Source organism: Salvelinus namaycush, chromosome 13 (genome assembly GCF_016432855.1).
Source record: "Salvelinus namaycush isolate Seneca chromosome 13, SaNama_1.0, whole genome shotgun sequence".
NCBI lineage: Eukaryota > Metazoa > Chordata > Actinopteri > Salmoniformes > Salmonidae > Salvelinus > Salvelinus namaycush.
The window spans coordinates 1,986,856-2,010,032 of record NC_052319.1 but is presented as its reverse complement, the minus strand read 5'-3'; the positions used below and the strand labels follow the sequence as shown (position 1 = coordinate 2,010,032).

The 23,177-nt window shown below is 41.0% G+C and overlaps 1 protein-coding gene across 1 annotated transcript in view; it reads left to right on the top strand.

Annotated features, from left to right (window-relative positions):
• The window catches only part of LOC120058172 (E3 ubiquitin-protein ligase MYCBP2), a 286,250-nt gene extending 265,198 nt beyond the window's left edge, over positions 1 to 21,052 (top strand). Inside the window, exons 75-83 of the mRNA XM_039006646.1 lie at positions 20 to 148; positions 1,838 to 1,970; positions 2,271 to 2,374; positions 3,222 to 3,410; positions 8,340 to 8,447; positions 12,776 to 12,985; positions 15,335 to 15,442; positions 15,809 to 15,974; positions 19,628 to 21,052. Coding sequence (XP_038862574.1) covers positions 20 to 148; positions 1,838 to 1,970; positions 2,271 to 2,374; positions 3,222 to 3,410; positions 8,340 to 8,447; positions 12,776 to 12,985; positions 15,335 to 15,442; positions 15,809 to 15,974; positions 19,628 to 19,743 — 1,263 coding nt within the window. The 3' untranslated portion in view covers positions 19,744 to 21,052. The remainder of the gene's footprint in view (positions 1 to 19; positions 149 to 1,837; positions 1,971 to 2,270; positions 2,375 to 3,221; positions 3,411 to 8,339; positions 8,448 to 12,775; positions 12,986 to 15,334; positions 15,443 to 15,808; positions 15,975 to 19,627) is intronic.
• The last annotated feature ends 2,125 nt before the right edge of the window (positions 21,053 to 23,177 follow it).

Here is a 23,177-nt window from a genome sequence, read left to right as displayed (position 1 = left end):
CTCGTGCTCCCATCCACAGCCCATGTGCGATAACCATGACGACAGCGAGACTGCAGCCATCATCCTGTGTAACATGTGTGGTAACCTGTGTACCGACTGTGACCGCTTCCTCCACCTGCACCGACGCACACGCTCCCATCAGAGACAGGTCAGTAGTACCCACATTCACCTGTAGGTGGCAATCTGCTCCCAGTCATTCCATTGCCTTCAGAAATTATTCACACCCCTTGACTTTTTCCACATTTTGTGTTAGACTGAATTTAAAACGTGTTAAATTAAACAACAAAAATGTCACTGGCCTACACACAATACCCCATAATGTCAAAGAGGAATTATGTTTTTCGAAATCTTTACAAATTACTTAAATGAAAAGCAGAAATTTCTTCAGTCAATAAGTATTCAGCCTTTGTTATGGCAAGCTTTTGTAATGGCAAGTCTAAATAAGTTCCAGATTAAAACAAGTCACATAATAAGTTGCATAGATTCACTCTGTGTGCAATAATAGTGTTTAACATGACTTTTTGAATGACTACCTTATCTCTGTACCCCACACATACAGTTGTCTGTCTGTAAGGTCCCTCAGTCGAGCTATTAATTTCAAACACAGATTCAACCACAAAGACCAGGGATGTTTTCCAATGGCTCGCAAATAAGTGAACCTATTGGTAGATGGGTAAAAAAATAAAAAGCAGACATAGAATATCCCTTTGAGCATGGTGAAGTTAATAATTACACTTTGGATGTTGTATCAATACACCCAGTCACAACAAAGATTCAGGTGTCCTTAATAATACTGGGGGGAAAAATGTTTATCCTGAATACAAATCCAGTACTACACGTTACTGAGTACCACTCAATATTTTCAAGCATAGTGGTGGTTGCATCATGTTCTGGGTTTGCTTGTAATCATTAAGGACTGGGGAGATTTTCAGGATAAAAAATAAATAGAATGGAGCTAAGCACAGGCAAAATCCTGCTTTCACCAGACATAAGGAGATGAATTCACCTTTCAGCAGGACTATAACCTAAAACACAATGCCAAATCTACACTGGAGTTGCTTACCAAGAAGACAGTGAATGTTCCTGAATGGCCGAGTTACAGTTTTGACTTAAATCTACTTTAAAAGCTATGGCAAGACCTGGAAACGATTTTCTATCAATGATCAACAACCAATTTGTCAAAGCCTGAAGATTTTAAACAGAATAATGGGCAAATGTTGGACAATCCAGGTGTGGAAAGCTCTTAGAGACTTACCCAGAAAGACCCAAAGCCGTAATGGCTGCCAAAGATGCTGACTCGGGGGTGTGAATACTTATGTAAATTAGATTCCTGTATTTCATTTAAAATAAATTAGCAACATTTTCTAAAATCATGTATTCACTATGTCATTATTGTGTATATAAATATGTTTAGATCTTTTTTAATTCAGGCTATAACACAAAATGTGGAAATAAGTAAAGCGATATGAATACTTTCTGAAGGCACTAGACTGGGAGCCTGTCAATGTCATTCTTCGTTCACCCTTTTCACCACCTGCAATAATGTGTATACCCTCATTTGTGAAGACCTGACCACCTATAAATGTTAAAGATGTTCGACACAAAATACAACCTAAAATGATTTTTCCACCTACCTTGGCTATAGTGATTTACGAGACAGTTTTTGGATATGCATTTAGCTTAAGGTATTTGTTAGTCATGCTGTGTATTTTCAATATTACCATTCGTTCTGAAAATGCCTAACAACCTACAATCCAATTCCTATTACAACAGTATCCCTTTCTGACAGGAATATAATTCAACATGGCGGTAACCCTAGTCTGCTGTTTCTCTCCAGGTATTTAAGGAGGAGGAGGAGGCAATCAAAGTGGACCTCCATGAGGGCTGTGGGAGGACAAAGCTCTTCTGGCTCATGGCTCTGGCCGACTCTAAGACCATGAAGGCCATGGTGGAGTTCAGGGAGCACACAGGTAACAGACCCTGTCCCGACCCTTTCTGGCCCTGTCCAGAAACAACCCCTAGCTTACCATTACCCCCTAGACACTTGTGTAGATCTAAGAGGTACTGAATATGGTTACATTTCCACCTAGCCTATTAGAAGGTAAAGTGGAGCTACTACGTGTTGCTTATACCTTTCTAATTCTTTACGATCCTAAAACGACACCGGCTGTCACGACTGTTGATATCTGCCGTGTGATGTTAATGACAGGGATGTGTATGCCTTATGATCCTTTTGTTGTGCATAGCTAATGCTCTGCCTCTATGTGCAGGGAAACCAGCCTCCAGCAGCTCAGACGCCTGTAGGTTCTGTGGCACCAGGAACGGCACCGAGCTCTCGGCCGTGGGCAGTGTCTGCTCTGACCCAGACTGCCAGGTACCAACCACTCACAACATCCGACATAATGATCATTGTTCTGAATTGCATTGATAAAGCTCTTTTCATATTCAAGTGTTCAGAGAGCCAATCTTACTTAGTCCAGGTATAGTGATCATAGTAACATATTGGATCTACAGTTGAAGTCGGAAGTTTACATACACTTAGGTTTGAGTCATTAAAACTCGTTTTTAAACCACTCCACAAATGTGTTGTTAACAAACTATAGTTTTGGCAAGTCGGTTAGGACATCTACTTTGTGCATGAGTACTTCCTGGTTGGATTTTCCTCAGGTTTTCGCCAGCCATATCAGTTCTGTTATACTCACAGACATTATTTTAACAGTTTTGGAAACTTTAGAATGTTTTATATCCTAGCATATCCTAGCTTCTGGGCCTAAGTAGCAGGCAGTTTAATTTGGGAACGCATTTCATCCAAAATTCCGAATGCTGCCCCCTACCCTAGTGAAGTTTAACATTAAATTACATTTGTATGGCCTTAGCTTACCTCATCCGCAACTATTATGAAAAACGCAACTCGGTTATAATGATAATGGATTTTCAACTGTCTAAACTTACCTTACCTACCACCAGTGGGAGACACTCAACTCAACTTGGCTTATTAGGCTTGGAGTCCATTCAATATATGGACATTGAAACGCAATTTATTTTAAACTGTACAGTTCATGAATTGAATTCCAAGTCACTCTCTAACTTGATAGATTTGAAATCGACTCTGCTGTACAGTATTGCACTGCAAAGGGTGTTGCTATTTTAAACACACTTTGAACAAAGTTGGATTTGATTAGATGTAAAAAGCATAATATGACCCTCCGTGTCCTATGTAGGAGTATGCCAAGCTGGCGTGCAGTAAGACGCACGCGTGCGGCCACCCCTGTGGCGGGGTGAAGAACGAGGAAAGCTGCCTGCCCTGTCTGCACGGCTGTGACAAGAGCACAGGCTGCCTGAAACAGGACGCCGACGACATGTGCATGATCTGCTTCACAGAGGCGCTCTCTGCCGCTCCCGCTGTCCAGGTATACTATACTGTACACAGAATTAAATACAATATACTATTTATTTATTAATAGTATATTGTATCGCTATGATACTCTGACTTGCTTGAATCAGATGGTGACTCACACCTGGGTTCAATTAGTATCCGTTTTCTTTCATATATGTATATATGTGTGTGGGCAAAACTTTTGAGAATGACACAAATATTAATTTCCACAAAGTTTGCTGCTTCAGTGTCTTTAGACATTTTTGTCAGATGTTACCATGGAATACTGAAGTATAATTACAAGAGTCAAATGCTTTTATTGACAATTACATGAAGTTGATGCAAAGAGTCAATATTTGCAGTGTTCACCCTTCTTTTTCAAGACCTCTGCAATCCGCCCTGGCATGCTGTCAATAAACTTCTGGGCCACATCCTGACTGATGGCAGCCCATTCTTGCATAATCAATGCTTGGAGTTTGTCAGAATTTGTGGGTTTTAGTTTGTCCACCCGCCTTTGAGGATTGACCACAAGTTCTCAATGGGATTAAGGTCTGGGGAGTTTCCTGGCCATGGACCCAAAATATCGATGTTTTGTTCCCCTTTTGCCTTATGGCAAGGTGCTCCATCATGCTGGAAGAGGCATTGTTCGTCACCAAACTGTTCCTGGATGGTTGGGAGAAGTTGATCTCGGAGGATGTGTTGGTACCATTCTTTATTCATGGCTGTGTTCTTAGGCAAAATTGTGAGTGAGCGCACTCCCTTGGCTGAGAAGCAACCCCACACATGAATGGTCTCAGGATGCTTTACTGTTGGCATGACACAGGACTGATGGTAGCGCTCACCTTGTCTTCTCCGGACAAGCTTTTTTCCGGATTCCCCAAACAATCGGAAAGGGGATTCATCAGAGAAAATGACTTTACCCCAGTCCTCAGCAGTCCAATCCCAGTACCTTTTGCAGAAAATCAGTCTGTCCCTGATGTTTTTCCTGGAGAGAAGTGGCTTCTTAGCTGCCCTTCTTGACACCAGGCCATCCTCCAAAAGTCTTCGCCTCACTGTGCGTGCAGATGCACTCACACCTGCCTGCTGCCATTCCTGAGTAAGCTCTGTACTGGTGGTGCCCCGATCCCACAGCTGAATCAACTTTAGGAGACGGTCCTGGCGCTTGCTGTACTTTCTTGGGCGCCCTGAAGCCTTCTTCACAACAATTGAACCGCTCCCCTTGAAGTTCTTGATGATCCGATAAATGGTTGATTTAGGTGCAATCTTACTGGCAGCAATATCCTTGCCTGTGAAGCCCTTTTTGTGCAAAGCAATGATGACGGCACGTGTTTCCTTGCAGGTAACCATGTTTGACAGAGGAAGAACAATGATTGCAAGCACCACCCTTCTTTTGAAGCTTCCAGTCTGTTATTCGAACTCAATCAGCATGACAGAGTGATCTCCAGCCTTGTGCTCGTCAACACTCACACCTGTGTTAACAAGAGAATCACTGACATGATGTCAGCTGGTCTTTTTGTGGCAGGGCTGAAATGCAATTTCCCAAAAAATGGTTCAGTTCATTTGCATGGCAAAGAGGGACTTTGCAATTAATTGCAATTCATCTGATCACTCTTCATAACATTCTGAAGTATATGCAAATTGCCATCATACAAACTGAGGCAGCAGACTTTATGAAAATGTATATTTGTGTCATTCTCAAAACTTTTTGCCACGACTGTGTGTGTGTATATATATATATATATATGTATGTATGTATGTATGTATGTATGTATGTATGTATGTATGTATGTATGTATGTATGTGTGTATGTGTGTGTGTATGTATACACAGTACAAGGTCAACAGTTTGGACACACCTACTCATTCCAGGGTTTTTCTTAATTTTTTCTAAGTAGAATAATAGTGAAGACATCAAAACTATAAAATAACACATATGGAAGCATGTAGTAACCAAGAGAGTGATAAACAAATCAAAAGATATTTGGTATAGTTGAGATTCTTCAAAGTAGCCACCCTTTGCCTTGATGACAGCTCTTGGCATTCTCTCAACCAGCTTCATGAGGTAGTCACCTGGAATGCATTTAAATTAACATGTGTCTTGTCAAAGTATATTTTTGGAATTTCTTTCCTTAATGCATTTGAGCCAATCAGTTGTGTTGTGACATGGTAGGGGTGGTATACAGAAGATAGCCCTATTTGGTAAAATACCAGGTCCATATTATGTCAAGAACAGCTCAAATAAGCAAAGAGAAACTACAGTCCATTACTTTAAGACATTTTCTTCAATGCAGTCGCAAAAACCATCAAGCGCTATGATGAAACTGGCTCTCATGAGGACCACCACAGGAAAAAAAGACCTAGAGTTACCTCTGCTGCAGAGGATAGATTCATGGTCGTATTGCTGCAAAGAAACCACTACTAAAGGACACCAATAAGAAGAAGAGACTTCCTTGTGCCAAGAAACACGAGCAATGGACATTAGACCGGTGGAAATCTATCATTTGGTCTGATGAGTCCAAATTCGAGATTTCTGGTTCTAACCGCCGTGTCTTTGTGAGATGCAGAGGTGGTGAACGCATGATCTTTCCATGTGTGGTTCCCACCATGAAGCGTGGGGGTGCTTTCCTGGTGACACATTGATTTATTTAGAATTCAAGGCACACTTAACCAGCATGGCTACCACAGCATTCTGCAGCGATACGCCATCCCATCTGTTTTGCGCTTAGTGGGACTATCATTTGTTTTTAGCAGGACACCTCCAGGCTGTGTAAGGGCTATTTGACTGCATCAGATGACCTGGCCTCCACAATCACCCAACCTTAACCGAATTGAGATGGTTCGGGATGAGTTGGACCGCAGAGTGAAGGAAAAGCAACCAACAAGTTCTCAGCATATGTGAAACTCCTTCAAGACTGTTGGAAAAGCATTCCAGGTGAAGCTGGTTGAGAGAATGCAAAACTGTCATCAAGGCAATGGATGGCTACTTTGAAGAATCTAAAATATATTTGGATTTGTTTAGCATTTTTTTAGTTACTACATGGTTCCATATGTGTTATTTCATAGTTTTGATGTTTTCACTATGTAGAAAATAGTAAAAAATTAAGAAAAACCCTTAAATGAGTAGTTATGTCCATAGATAGATAGATAGATATAGAGATATATATATCTATCTCTATATCTATCTCAGCAAAAAAAGTAACATCATGTTTGCTAATGAGGATGCTAATGATGTGATAATAGCCTAGTCAGTTCACCAATGACAACAAAGCATGTTGAATAAGTAAACTCAGCAAAACAAGAAATGTCCTCTCACCGTCAACTGCATTTATTCAGCAATCTTAACGTGTAAATATTTGTATGAACATAAGATTCAACAACTGAGACATAAACTGAACAAGTTCCACAGACATGTGACTAACAGAAATAAAAAAATGTGTCCCTGAACAAAGGGAGGGTCAAAATCAAAAGTGACAGTCAGTATCTGGTGTGGCCACCAGCAGCATTAAGTATTGCAGTGTATCTCCTCCTCATGGACTGCACCAGATTTGCCAGTTCTTGCTGTGAGATGTTACCCCACTCTTCCACCAAGGCACCTGCAAGTTCCCGGACATTTCTGGGGGAATGGCTCTAGCCCTCACCCTCCGATCCAACAGGTCCCAGACATGCTCAATGGGATTGAGATCCGGGCTCTTCGCTGGCCATGGCAGAACACTGACATTCCTGTCTTGCAGGAAATCACGCACAGAACGAGCAGTATGGCTGGTGGCATTGTCATGCTGGAGGGTCATGTCAGGATGAGCCTGCAGGAAGGGTACCACATGAGGGAGGAGGATGTCTTCCCTGTAACGCACCGAGGTTGAGATTGCCTGCAATGACAACAAGCTCAGTCCCATGATGCTGTGACACACCGCCCCCAGACCATGACGGACCCTCCACCTACAAATCGATCCCGCTCCAGAGTAAAGGCCTCGGTGTAACGCTCATTCCTTCGACGATAAACACGAATCCGACCATCACCCCTAGTGAGACAATACCGCGACTCGTCAGTGAAGAGCACTTTTTGCCAGTCCTGTCTGGTCCAGCGACGGTGGGTTTGTGCATATAAGTGACGTTGTTGCCGGTGATGTCTGGTGAAGACCTGCCTTACAACAGGACTAGAAGCCCTCAGTCCAGCTTCTCTCAGCCTATTGCAGACAGTCTGAGCACCGGTGGAGGGATTGTGCATTCCTGGTGTAACTCAGGCAGTTGTTGTTGCCATCCTGTACCTGTCCTGCAGGTGTGATGTACCGATTCTGTGCAGGTGTTGTTACACGTGGTCTGCCACTGCGATGACGATCAGCTGTCCGTCCTGTCTCCCTGTAGCGCTGTTGATCAGCTGTCCGTCCGGTCTCCCTGTAGCGCTGTCTTGGGTGTCTCACATCTGCTGTCCTCATGCCTTCTTGCAGCATGCCGAAGGCATGTTCATGCAGATGAGCAGGGACCCTGGGCGTCTTTCTTTTGGTGTTTTTCAGAGTCAGTAGAAACTGCCTCTTTAGTGTCCTAAGTTTTCATAACTGTGACCTTAATTGCCTACTGTCTGTAAGCTGTTAGTGTCTTAACGACCGTTCCACATGTGCATGTTTATGGTTCATTGAACAAGCATGGGAAACCGTGTATAAACCCTTTACAATTAAGATCTGTAAAGTTATTTGGATTTTTACGAATTATCTTTGCAAGACAGGGTACTGAAAATGGGACTTATCTTTTTTTGCTGAGTTTATATTAAAAAATATATATTTTGTTTTACCTCCCTGGAGTTCCAGATGGTTAGGATTTGAACTTGTGGTACAATTCCATTGGTTTTGTTGTTTGAAAAGAAAACAACAAATACTATTTGAACCAAGGATTCTTGTTTACCTTTATGCCAAAGATGTGTTCAGATTCAAGGTCAGGTTCTATGTGTGTGATTCTGTTTTGTTCCTCAGCTGGACTGCAGTCACGTGTTCCATCTCCAGTGTACCCGTCGTGTTCTGGACAACCGCTGGCTCGGACCCAGGATCACCTTTGGCTTCATGTCCTGCCCAATCTGCAAGGTACTATTCACCTTATGTAGCCCCGCCCACTTGACCTGAGCCATTTCAAACGTGGTTGTCCTACAACTTCTGGCCCATTGACACACAAGCAAAACCATGGTTAAATATGAAATAAATGTGTCGTTATCATGTAGTTTAAGCACTCTGAAGCAGACATTAGCATATTCAGCATTCCTAAAATGGCAGGTTAGCTAGCTAGCTTATTACGCTGTATCAAATGGTCGTTATCCGTACAGGCTGTATTACTTTTTAATTGAAGATCAATGCTTGAAAGGGCAAATGTTGTTAGACACAGAATACCAATGACAAAAGACAGAAACAGTGCTGAAATGTTTTGATGTAGGTAACATTAAGATATTTGCAGTCGGTTGTGCCCAATGATTTATATATACACTAGATGACTGCCACTGTGCCTCCATCTTGGAAGCTATAGAAATGCATTTATTAATCTATACATTCATTTTTGGACACATTTATTCTATTACAGACACTTTAAGCCATCATTTTAAGTTACATTATGTGGGCGAAAAAATATATACAATTTTCCTTAAGGAATATATTTTTTATTAATAATGTTACTGTCCCCAATACATAAAAAAATACCTAAATACAACTATATAATTTTGTCCTTGAAACATTTCGTTGAAATACTGTAGAATTCCATTCATTCCTATGGAGGCCTGCTCTTACTGGGGAGTGCCAATATGGCCGACCAGTTGCTTCAAACCCTCTCAATGGCCAATGCATAGCATCAGCAATCCAACGTTTATATACATCATTGGTTGTGCCACAAAGCTAACTAGCTAACCTGCCATTGTGAATCAATGGGAATGCTAATGATGCTAATAACCCATTTAATTTGTATAGCGCTAAGGTTATCTAAAAGCTCTAATCAGAAAAAAATACAATTAAAAACAACTTACATTTAGAATCAAAGCAGGTTAAAAGACTATAGTAGTGGGTTTTATGGCTGTTTAAAAATGTCTTAGGTCAGGGAGAGCATTCCGTAGGTGAGAGGCAGGGGAGCTGATAGCTCGGTCCTCCATAGTTCAGAGATGTGTCTTGGGGACTTGAAGCAGTAGGGAGTAGCTAGAGCGGAGAGTGCGAGGCGGCTCGCTGATTAAGATGAGGTCACTGATGTATTTCTATTTATTATGGATCCCCATTAGCTGTTGCCAAGCATTAGCTGCTGTCCAGCAGCTACTCTTCCTGGGGTCCAGCAAAATTAAGGCAGTTATACATTCTTTTAAACATTACAATACATTCACAACAGATTTCACAGCACAGTCTGCTCTCAGGCCACTACTCTACTACCACATACAGTATCTACAACATAAAATACATGTGAACATGTGTGTATAGTGCGTATGTTATCGTGTGTTTACATGCATGTCTCTGTGCCTATGTTTGTGTTGCTTCACAGTCCCCGCTGTTCAATAAGGTGTATTTGTATCTATTTTTTTTAATAAAATTTTACTGTTTGCATGAGTTACTTAATGTGGAATAGAGGTCCATGTAGGCATGGCTCTATGTAGGCAAAATGCAGTAGATGGTATAGAGTACAGTATATACATATGAGATGAGTAATGTAGGGTATGTAAACATTATATAAAGTGGCATTGTTTAAAGCGGCTAGTGATACATTTATTATATCCAATTTTTAATGTGGCTAGAGATTTGAGTCAGTATGTTGGCAGCAGCCACTCAATGTTAGTGATGGCTGTTTAAGAGTCTGATGGCCTTGAGAGAAAAGCTGTTTTTCAGTCTCTCGGTCCCAGCTTTGATGCACCTGTACTGACCTCGCCTTCTGGATGATAGCGGGGTGAACAGGCAGTGGCTCGGGTGGTTGTTGTCCTTGATGATCTTTTTGGCCTTCCTGTGACATCGGGTGGTGTAGGTGTCCTGGAGGGCAGGTAGTTTGTCCCAGGTGATGTGTTGTGCAGACCTCACTACCCTCTGGAGAGCCTTACGGTTGCAGTTGCCGTACCAGGCGGTGATACAGCCCGACAGGATGCTTTCGATTGTGCATCTGTAAAAGTTTGAGAGTGTTTATGGTGACAAGCCAAATTTCTTCAGCCTTCTGAGGTTGAAGAGGCGCTGCTGCGCCTTCTTCACCACGCTGTCTGTGTGGGTGGATCATTTCAGTTTGTCCGTGATGTGTACGCCGAGGAACCTAAAACTTTCCACCTTCTCCACTAATGTCCCGTCGATGTGGATAGGGGGCTGCTCCCTCTGCTGTTTCCTGAAGTCCACGATCATCTCCTTTGTTTTGTTGACGTTGAGTGTGAGGTTATTTTCCTGACACCACGCTCCGAGGGCCCTCACCACCTCCCTGTAGGCCGTCTCGTTGTTGTTGGTAATCAAGCCTACCATTATAGTGTCGTCTGCAAACTTGATGATTGAGTTGGAGGCGTGCATGGCCACGCAGTCATGGGTGAACAGGGAGTACAGGAGAGGGCTGAGAACGCTCCCTTGTGGGGCCCCAGTGTTGAGGATCAGCGGGGTGGAGATGTTGTTTCCTAACATCACCACCTGGGGGCAGCCCGTCAGGAAGACCAGGACCCAGTTGCACAGGGCGGGGTCGAGACCCAGGGTCTCAAGCTTAATGACGAGTTTGGAGGGTACTATGGTGTTAAATGCTGAGCTGTAGTCGATGAACAGCATTCTTACATAGGTATTCCTCTTGTCCAGATGGGTGTGTGCAGTGTGATTGCGTCGTGTGTGGACCTATTGGGGTGGTAAGCAAATTGGAGTGGGTCTAGGGTGTCAGGTAGGGTGGATGTGATATGAAAGGGTGGAGGTGATATATCTCAAAGCACTTCATGATGACGGAAGTGAGTGCTACGGGGCGATAGTCATTTAGCTCAGTTACCTTAGCTTTCTTGGGAACAGGAACAATGGTGGCCCTCTTGAAGCATGTGGGAACAGCAGACTGGGATAAGGATTGATTGAATATGTCCGTAAACACACCAGCCAGCTGGTCTGCGCATGCTCTGAGGACGCGGCTAGGGATGCCGTATGGGCCGGCAGCCTTGCGAGGGTTAACACGTTTAAATATTTTACTCATGTTGGCTGCAGTGAAGGAGAGCCCGCAGGTTTTGGTAGCTGGTTGTGTCGGTGGCACTGTATTGTTCTCAAAGCGAGCAAAGAAGTTGTTTAGTTTGTCTGGGAGCAAGACATTGTGGTCCGCGATGTGGTCTAGAGTTTTTTTCCCTCTGGTTACACGTGACATGCTGGTAGAAATGAGTTAAAACGGATTTAAATTTGCCTGCGTTAAAGTCCCCGGCCAGTAGGAGTGCCGCTTATGGATGAGCATTTTCTTGTTTCCTTATGGCCTTATACAGCTCGTTGAGTGCAGTCTTCGTACCAGCATCGGTTTGTTGTGGTACACAGACGGCTATGAATAATATAGATGAGAACTCTCTTGGTAGATACTGTGGTCTACAGCTTATCATGAGGTATTCTACCTCAGGCGAGCAATACCTCGAGACTTCTTTTATATTAGACATCGCACACCAGCTGTCCTGCAAATGCACGAAAAACCCAGCCAGCTCTATATTATCCGTGTTGGATAATCTTATCCCTTGACAGGGATTTGGGCATGGTCTCCGGAGAGCATTATATCCTTCGCGACGGACTCTTTGTCCAGTTTGAGGTGAGTATTCGCTGTTCTGATGTCCAGAAGCTGTTTTCGGTCATAAGAGACGGTAGAAACAACTTTATGTACAAAATAAGTTACAGACAATGCGGAAAAAACTAACAAAATAGCACAGTTGGTTAGGAGCCTGTAAAACTGCAGCCATCCCCTCCGGTGCCATTATCATTCGCTTCTGATTCGTTGAAATAGAAGTCCTCATCCAAAACGAGGTTAGTAATCGCTGTTTTGATGTCCAGAAGCTCTTTTTGGTCATATGAAACAATATCCGAAACATTATGTACAAAAAAAGTTAGGACCAGCCCAAAAAAACACAAAATAGCACAATTGGTCAGGAGCCCGTAACGGTGGCCATCCCTCCGGGGGCCATTCTCGAATCCAACACACTGGCCTTCTGACTCAGTCCTCCTACCTTTACGGTCTACTCTTCACTGTCCTATCTGGTCAATAAAACAAAACAAAAAATACATTGTTGTGTAGAGTTGAGGACTTGAGTTCTCAAATTTACTAATTGACCTTACAAAGATTAATATCTTCAATTTAACTTGCTTGGATCATAACAGCTCTGGCTCCATTTGTTTGAACTAACAGTTTGTCAACCGAGTTAAGGAGTGAAAATTGACTCATACTCCAAGACTTGAGACTTGACTGGACTGTTGCCTTTTCCTCCCAGAACAAGATAAACCACTTGGTCATCAAGGACCTGCTGGACCCTATCAAGGAGCTGTTTGAGGACGTACGGAGGAAAGCTCTGATGAGAATGGAGTACGAGGGTCTGCACAAGAGCGAGGCCATCACCACGCCCGGTGCCCGCTTCCACAACGATCCGGCTGGCTTCGCAATGAACCGATACGCATACTACGTCTGCTTCAAGTGCAAGAAGGTAGGCAGAATTCTGTTTCATAATAGAATGGATGTTTCCCTTAAAGGGCTAGTTCACTTTTTTAATATTCAAATTATTTGTATATTTAGTGTTGTCAATTTGGAAAAATAACCTTAAACTTCAAAATAATTAATAATATCTTTATCCCCTAGTGTCTGTCTGCGCCCCCCACGGTAATCTAATTAGCATAATAAAAGCATACCCATTGGTTTAAATAAATAAATAAAATAATAAATTTGCATGGCCAATGGCAGCCTTCCCATCTGCGGTCCTCATAAGGGACTTCAGCTCAGTGTACCTCGACTGTGCAAAATTGGCAAAGATTGTGTTGATTAGCCCAGTTTCCAGTGTGCCCGCCAAGATGCGATTCTTTCTCCAAAACAGAGTAAAGACTGCCTTCTTGAGGACAAAGTAACAAAGCTGCTCCAAGGAGTCGGGCAGTTTTGACTTCCGAACAGAAACAGAAACCGAAATGAAACATCGTTGCCAACTATTCACAACTATAACCTTAACCTAATTATCCTAACCTGCTACGTAAGTTCTCCTAACCTGCTACGAAAAGTCAAATCTGACGTTAATTTGACATAAGCTGGATCCCTTTTAGCCATGACCGGCCAGCCCTTGTGTTCGTAGACAGCCATATTTTGTTATTTATTAGGACTAATTAGAATGTTCATGCCTAGGCTAAATTAAATTAGAGAGGCATGATTTGTATTTGAAAACAGCTGTGTTTTATTTATTTATTAAAATGTTCGTACAATAGGACATGTTATTCGCAAAATTATATGATACAAATATTATATTTTTAAATTGTTTTATACTGTGTAGGTGACTTGTTCTAGGCTAAATGTTAGATTTTTCTTAAATGATATTCATTTATGATTTATAGCAGGGATGAAAAGGCGCAATGTTTTGCTTTTCAATAAAAAGCTCATTTCTATTCTGTTAAGATGAATGACAATAATGTAAATGTGATTTTGAGCACGGTGGGTCAAATCAAAGTTTATTTGTCACATGCGTTGAATACAATAGGTGTGGACCTTACAGTGAAATAGTGCAAAAAAGGAAAAGAAATAAAACAAAAGTAAAAAGACAGGCTATATACATTAGCGAGGCTTTAAAAGTAGCGAAGCTACATACTGATTTGAGGTAGTATGTACATGTAGATATGGTTAGAGTGACTATGCATATATGATGAACAGAGAGTAGCAGTAGCGTAAAAGAGGGGGTGGTGGGTGGCGGGACACAATGCAAATAGCCCGGTTAGCCAATGTGCGGGAGCACTGGTTGGTCGGCCCAATTGAGGTAGTATGTACATGAATGTATAGTTAAAGTGACTATGCATAAATGATAAACAGAGAGTAGCAGCAGCGTAAAAAGAGGGATTTGGTTAGGGGTGGGCACACAATGCAAATAGTCCGGGTAGCCATTTTATTTGGGGTGGACGCCCTAATGCTTTACCTACACAATGCATATGGATGTCCAGTACATTTCTCAAATGTCCGGTCAATTCAAATCTTGCCGGTCGCACTGTCCGCTGCCAAATTTTCTTAACTGAAACCCTGATATGGAAGTAATTTAGTACCCTCTAAAAAAGGGGTTAATTATGGGTAATAAAAAAATATATATTTTCCTGATCTTTCTTAAATATCTCAGATATAGGACAGACGCTTTTAAAACCAAATGTATTTTGATGTATTTTTGGACTATCTGTTTTTCCATGTATGAGTATTTTCTGAATCATATATCACTAGGCTTTGGGATAGTTAAAAGGCCAGTGCCGGAGGACCTGAGGGACCTACTGGGTACATAACTCAAAAGCATACAGTGAATTCAAAAAGTATTCAGACCCCTTGACTTTTTACTACACATAGTACCCCATAACGAAAAACCAAATGTTAGCAAATTTATTTAAAAAATAAAGATAACTTGTTTACATAAGTATTCAGACAAAGCAAAAAAAAAATGTTTTGATTTGTCATTATGGATTATTGTGTGTAGATTGAATAGTTTCCGAATGCACTGTATTTCTTCTATAGGCTAATAGCAGTAAGGCCAAATTCAATGTTTCATCAAATATTTTTGAAATATATTTTGTGAATACCTAAAGGGGTCCTAAAATTCCAAATCAAATTGCCAAATGATCCTTCGTCTGACCATCTTAAAACAATTGCATATGTTAGTAAAGGCTTAGATTTAAGGATTAACTTGTGAGAATACAGTAGCAGCAGGCATACATTTTCCCTACGTGGAATATATTTCGCAGAGGTCCTTCAGTCAATTTCGCTTGTCTCTAATAAACTACTTTGGGAGGCTTATCCACTGACCCATTCCCTTCCTCTGTTGCAGGCATACTTTGGGGGAGAGGCGCGCTGTGACGCGGAGGCAGGACAGGGAGATGACTACGACCCCAGCGAGCTGATCTGTGGAGCATGCTCAGATGTGTCCAGGGCACAGGTGGGTGGAGGAAAAGGTCCAGAGAATGCCTTAGGCCATTGACTCCATTGGGCTGTGTAACCGCATCCACAGTAGCATACTGCTTAGTATGCATGGCCAATACATTGCTGAATACTTGGTAGTATCCAAGTTTGTATCGTGGGACACATCTTGACACTTTAACTCCTGACACGATCACTTAAAATGAAGACATTATTTTTCAAATAATACGATTTATTGTCCATTTCAATATAAATTAATTTTGTAACCTCAGCAATACAATTTAAATACTAAATACACAAAATCAATAAATTTTTATACAATACAATTGACACACTATACATCCCTGAAAAGTGATATATATACACATCCATGTTCTGTCTGCAGATGTGTTCCAAGCACGGGACAGACTTTCTGGAGTACAAATGCCGTTACTGCTGCTCGGTGGCTGTTTTCTTCTGCTTCGGCACCACTCACTTCTGTAACGCCTGCCATGATGACTTCCAGAAGATGACCAGTGTGCCCAAGGAGGAGCTGCCTCACTGTCCTGCAGGTACTGACTTACCGTGCAAAATGCATCATTATAACATAACAGTTTTTCCTCTGTACGGAAAGTGCTCCATCTTAGCTTGACTGCTGATATGCATACTTCTTCGGGATTGTATTTAAAAGTAAACAAAATTAACGAAATACTGAACAAAACACTAAAAGATTGCTTGTGAGTGTAGTATTCCTTTAAGCCCTTAGCTCCTTTAAGGAGCATATCAAGCCGTTGTCAAATGTCCTCTATTTCACTCGGTACGGGGCAATTTTTTTGTTGTCACCACAGTTGAAGCACCAGGTATGCAACCAGACAACCGGACCAAAACCCTATTTATCTATTCAGTTATTTACCTACCCGTTATTTATAACCAGGAACGTTGATTTAGCGCCTATTTACGATAGTATCTTCTGGCCGGGGAGCTTTGTTAAGAGCCCCAACACTTGCTCTAAACGTTAACATGCATCGCTTGCGGTACGATTTTGGAAACATAAGGAACGTATCTTTCGTATCAGTGAAAAATAATTTAAAAACAAAAGGTTCAATGAAAACAAAAGGTTTTCAACAAAAGGTTCAATGAAAAGTGTGGCGTTGAGTGAGAAAGGAAATGGTTGCATATCCCAGAACCAATGTGTGTCTGTTGAGCAGGGGTTGGGAGAGAGAGCTTTGAATTTTGTGCAGATGAGGGATATACATTTTAAAATAAATTATACATCTAATTTATTTATTTATTTATTGTCTTATCATAATGGAACAGTCCACAACCCTTTACCCTGGACACCCATCTGAATGAAGAGAAAACCCTATCTGTTTTATGGGCCCTGCTGTAAGCTGCCTGTTTGCAGCCAAAACAGAAAGATAAATGCAGTCAGAGACCTACTAGAGCAGTACCTCCCCCTCAATTTTCTGAGCCTGCCTGGCAGGGTTGGTCCTACAAAGCCAGGGCCCCCTGCTGGGATATATGGATGCTTAAATATCCTGACCTAGTGAGATATACATGGCGGAGGCTCAATCAAGCTAGTCGTCTTGACTTGTTTCTCATGTCATTCTCATTGGCACCAAAAGTGATACAAGTGTTGATAGGGAATAGAATGTGGTAGGACCATCAGATAATTGGCATATACATTACTTTTACTGAATTTCCACGTGGGCGAGGATATTTGGACATTCAATCAAAGCCTATTGGATGATAATTTGTTTTTAACTAGGACAGAAGAATTTATAACTGACTTTTTCCAACATAACATAGTTACAGCAAATCTGCTTATTGTATGGTACACTTCAAATGTGCCTTTAGAGGTCATGCAATTCAGTACTTATCTCTAAAACCAAAGTAATTTAGGTCAAAGAAGTCCATACTAACAAAGGAAACAGAACAGATATATAGCAGTAAAAACTGTACCGTGGAGGCACAGAATAATTCAGTAGAAAAACAAGAAGAAATGGAGGAACTTATTCAAAAAAGATCAAGTGTAATATATTATAATAAAGCAAACTTAATGGAAAAAGTGGAAAAATACACCAAATCCTTTTTAATCTTCAACATAGAAATGCTACCAAAAATAATTTACTGAAACGTGTTACAAATGATGGCGTCACCTATGATTCACCAAATAATTTTTTAAAAGAAGAAGCAAAGTGAGCTAAGCATATGTTTTCATTTCTGTCTCCTCCAGCTCCTCTAACCAAAGCTAATTGTATATATTTTTTTCTATGAATAATGAAAAATTAACAGCCATACAGAAAGACTCAAGTGAAGGTGAAATTACAGAAGAAGAACATATTGATGCAATTAAAGCTTTTATGTCTGGGAGAACTCCAGGGCTTGATGGCATACCAGTTGAGGTATACCAAACTATGGGTTAAAATCATGTATAGTGACCCTAGGTGTAAAATAGTAAATAATGGCTACTTCTCAAAAAGGTTTAAACTGTCATGAGTAGTAAAACAAGGTTGTCCACTATCGGCATATCTATTTATTATGGCCATTGGAATGTTAGATATTAAAATCAGATCCAACAATAATATCAAGGGATTAGAAATACAGGGCTTAAAAACAAATGTGTCATTGTACGCTGATGATTCATGTTCATCTTTTAAATCCACAACACGGATCCCTCCACAGCCTCTTTGATGATCTTGATCATTTTTCTAACCTCTCTGGATTACAACCAAATTATGATAAGTGTACTATATTAGTTATTGGATCACTGAAAAATACAACTATTACTTTACCATGTAGTTTACCAATATAATGGTCTAATGGTGTTCAAATGTATTTATAAAGCCCTTCTTACATCAGCTGATATCTCAAAGTGCTGTACAGAAACCCAGCCTAAAACTCCAAACAGCAAGCAATGCAGGTGTAGAAGCACGGTGGCTAGGAAAAAACTGCCTAGAAAGGCCAGAACCTAGGAAGAAACCTAGAGAGGAACCAGGCTATGAGTGGTGGCCTGTCCTCTTCTGGCTGTGCCGGGTGGAGATTATAACAGAACATGGCCAAGATGTTCAAATGTTCATAGATGACCAGCAGGGTCAAATAATAAGAATCACAGTGGTTGTCGAGGGTGCAACAGGTCAGCACCTCAGGAGTAAATGTCAGTTGGCTTTTCATAGCCGATCATTCAGAGTATCTCTACCGCTCCTACTGTCTCTAGAGAGTTGAAAACAGCAGGTCTGGGACAGGTAGCGCGTCCAGTGAACAGGTCAGGGTTCCATAGCCGCAGGCAGAACAGTTGAAACTGGAGCAGCAGCACGGCCAGGTGGACTGGGGACAGCAAGGAGTCATCGGGCCAAGTAGTGGTGATGTGGATATACTCGGTATACATATCCCAAAATAAATAAATGATCTCACTCCAATACATTTGAATACAAAGTTAACAAAAATAGATAAGATCTTGCTACCATGGAAAGTTAAATACCTTTCTATTTGTGGAAAATCACCCTGATCAATACTAATTGATAAATACATTTTTTTTATTTAACTTGGCAAGTCAGTTAATGACAAATTGTTATTTACAGTGACGGCCTAGGAACGGTGGGTTAAACTGCCTTGTTCAGGGGCAGAACGACCGATTTTTACCTTGTCAGCTTGGAGATTCGATCTAGCAACCTTTCGGTTACTGGCCCAACGCTCTAACTACTAGGCTACCTGCCGTCGAAGATTAAGTATAATCTTCGTAAATGATATCATAAATACGACTAGTGGAGTTACGTCATACACGCAGCTAACTAAAACATATGGAAATGTCTGCTCTACCCAAAATTACAACCAACTAATTGCGGCATTGGAAGAGGAAAGTGGAAGAGGGAAAAAGTAAGGAACTTGTCTGTCGGCCCTGCATTAAAGGCCATAATTGGTTAAAGAAAATTGTGATAAATAAAAAAAGTATACCAGTTTCATTTAAGGACCAAAAAATTGACAGCCTTGCCATATAGTTTGAAAATAGTTGGGAAGAGATTTTTGATGTACCGATTCCATGGCACATGGTTTATGAACTGATACGCAAAACGACGCCGGATTCAAAACTTAGAATTCTTCAAGTTAAGTTATTATACAGAATTCTTGCAACCAACAGAATAGAATGACTAAGGTGGAATCAAATGTTTGCCCTCAGATAAAGTATTTCAATCCAAATTCTTCATTGTTCCCCTTCCATCCCCAGGTCCCAAAGGCAAGCAGTTGGAGGGGACAGAGTGCCCCTTACACGTGGTTCACCCTTCCACCGGCGAGGAGTTTGCCCTGGGCTGTGGAGTGTGCAGGAACGCCCATACCTTCTAAAATCACCCAGTTCTGAAAACCCAGAGACCTGTACCGAACACTCGTTCTTCTTCTGTGACTGCAGGCTGTTGGCTGCAGCCAGAGCCCAGCCTGTCAAGTATTTCCTCGTGTTGGCTCTCGTGGTCAGGTGGCCATGGACACTGTTTCAGGTATTTCTAACGTACCCAAGAGTCCCAAGTTGTGCTCTTCGACATACCAATCAAAGTCTTCAAGGCTTTACTACAAAAACAGCTCTCTGTGGATTCCAGAGGAAACTCCCATGTAAAAAAAAATATTATTAGTATTATTATTTTTTTTAACTTGTGACGTGTTTGCATGCGGCCGTTGTAACCCCTCGGCTTCCATAGACGTTGCACACCTCCCGATCACTGAAGTGTAAAAAAGTATTTAAAAATTGTATATGAAATACATTTTGCTTAGGCAACTGGATGGACTTGGATATATAAAAGGAAAACAAATGTGACAGGCCTTATTTCCAGCTTCCTAACTATGAATTCTAAATATTGTTGTATGTAAACAGACTTTTTTTTTCCCGTAATCCTGTACAGTATTCTCTCCACTGTCGAGTGCATCAGGGGTGCATCAGGGGACAACAACAAAAAAAGAGGAGGATTCTGATGAGGGGGTGAAAAAGTGTACGATTTATCTAATCTTGTATATAATGATAGTATCCAAAATAGCTGTATTCCGAAGTTGCTACTCTACACTTCAGTTTCGTTTGATATTCTGGGTTATGTTTTGAGCCAGAACTTTTAATGAAGTGCAATACTGAGTGTGCCTCCTATCTTGCAGCGGTTTAACCTATGGAATGTATGTCAATAAAAGCCACTGTACATTTTTATACAGTGATGAACACAGTCGTGTATTACTCCCAATTCAAAATGTCCGATCACTTATGTTCTCTGAAAATGCAGAGGATCCCAGCGTCTTCAGGGTGTGAAGGTTGATTGATGTGAACCCTTTTTTTAGTTCCTCAATTAGACAAATAACGTGGTGGTACAAACATTTTTTCTGTCATTTTTTTAAACAACTGAGAAGGTGATTACGCTATAGGCTACCATTGTATTGTAAAGGAGTGCTAACTGAACGTGTTGGGAGCCAGTCTTCACCAAATATAAAAAATAATTGTGATTCTGTAATGCTTCTCCATCATTAGGAGGCAGGCGGGACATATGGGTATGGGGGTTTGAGAGAAAAAACAAACAGCTGCTGTTATAAAAGCTTAATACTTGTGAATCTGCTCTGTATCTGTGATGGATGGAGTTGAATGGTAATAAACCAGGTTCTCTGTTTCGCAAGGTACATTCAAGCGGACTCCTGTGTGTTTATTTCACCGGGTTATAGTTTTCCACACCAATGCAAGTCATTTCATACAGTATACTGCTGAGACAGTCATCACCACATGTATTTGGAAAGTGATGCTAGCTAATGTTTTTAATTTGGCTCTTTGGTTTGTTCTGCCCAATAGTAACTAAATGGTAAATGATGACGAGTCATTTTCTTTCGAAGTGAGTAGATAACATGTTTCTGAACACTAACGCTACTAAATGATTCCTGATAATGCCATGATTAAGAAAAATCATGATGTGAGAAGGTTACAGAGGCTACAACAAAACATGCTAATCTCTCCCTATTACCAGTAACAGGGGATCTTAGCTTTTGGGGGGGATCATTGTCTCTAACTTTATTTTTCATCGTTATTCACAGTTAATTCACAAGTCCATCATCTAATCTTACAATAAATGTGACTCAAATGACATGACATTATTCACCATTCAGTTCCTATTGGACAAAAAAAAAGTTGACTGTGCCTAATATGAAACAAATCTCAAATCCAAAATTCTGGTAATATATAGAGTGAATACATATGGTGTTGACTGTAATGTAGAGAATATGAATTGCCAGTTATTATTACTATTACTGCTGCACAGTTTTACACAGAAAAGGGCAATACATCGGACATTCAATGCCAAAGGACTTCGTGAAATTGTAATCTGTCTCAATTTTTTCCATACTTTGGGCAGATTATTATTTCTTAATTGGGCAAGAGCTCACCAGAACTGAGTACAGGCACCTTACATTTTCTACTGCTTGAGTTCCTGCACCTCTTATAAAACATTTGCTCAAAAGTATTGTACAGTTCCTGCATGTAAATATAAACCGTACCGCCACCCAAAATTAGTACCGGCAACTATTTTAGTCAAGCACTGCATATGCCGTACTGCTGTGCAGTAAAGCAGACTTCACTGTGTTTGAGATATGCTATGCATTATGTTATGTTTCCTCCTAAGTAGGTATTCTAAAAATTATTTTGAAAATATTCAACACAGGAGCCAGCCATTTTATACAGTACCACCACAAGAACAATGAGACAAATATTTCACTGGATGTATGAATGTGAAGCATCGGGTTGGCGTTTCCACTCACGACCTAATATGGTGGTGAGAGGAAGCCAAGTGGCTAAAGCTGGAGCGAGATGGATTTTGGCCGACATTCTGCAAATTTTCTCATGGATTAAACGTTTGCTCTCAATACAATTTTCGGTTTCCAAACTAAAATATGTTACGAACAAAGTAGAGTAAGTGTTGTACCCTTTACCAAAGTTAAAAAAAATGAAGAACGAGTGCAAGAGCTAATTGAGTTATTGCACACGCGCACTTCAAAGTAAGCATTCCTAATGCAAGTAATACTAGCTCATGCTTGGCTCTGTCCACCTCCTTGCTTGTTCTGCCCACTGTTATTAATTTGTTCCCATTGGAAATGACAGGCTGTATCTTGGGTTAGTTATAAAAAATATTTGGTATCACACACAATGCACCGCTTCTGTCACAACTCATCGCCATTTCAGGGATGGGGGGCGGGAGCAAGCTGAAACTCCCACGAAGGAATTAATGTCACCGGAAATATAGCAATTCACACGAACATACTGTATCTTCAAGAAACCTTGCTCAATCTTAAACTGATGGCACTGAGTTGGTTCCCGATTAGTGTTATTTGGCTCGGGCGAATGAGTTTTTCATTATGGGGTTGAAGTTTTCAGTAATTCGATTTTTCACTGCAAAACCGCTAACCGTTAGCTATCCAGCCAAGTGTAAACATACGGTAAGGAAGGGGATGGGTATGCTAACAGCTAGCTAACGTTAGCTTTCCTTCCACCACCAATCAATGTTTGTCAAGATTAACATCTTATTATTCACTTAAGTAGATAACTAAAACCAAACGTTAAATTCTAAATATGTCATCTACCAAATCATTTGACTAGGAAATGTTACGTGTTGACTAGCTAGTTAGCTAATGTTATCTACTTTAACATTGCCACAGCCATACAATTAGGAATTACAATACTAGAAAGGATATGAACCTTCTTATGATGTTATAAAGGTCAGCCAGTGCTGTGATAAGATTTGCTTAAAAATAAGGAATTTGAAGAATGT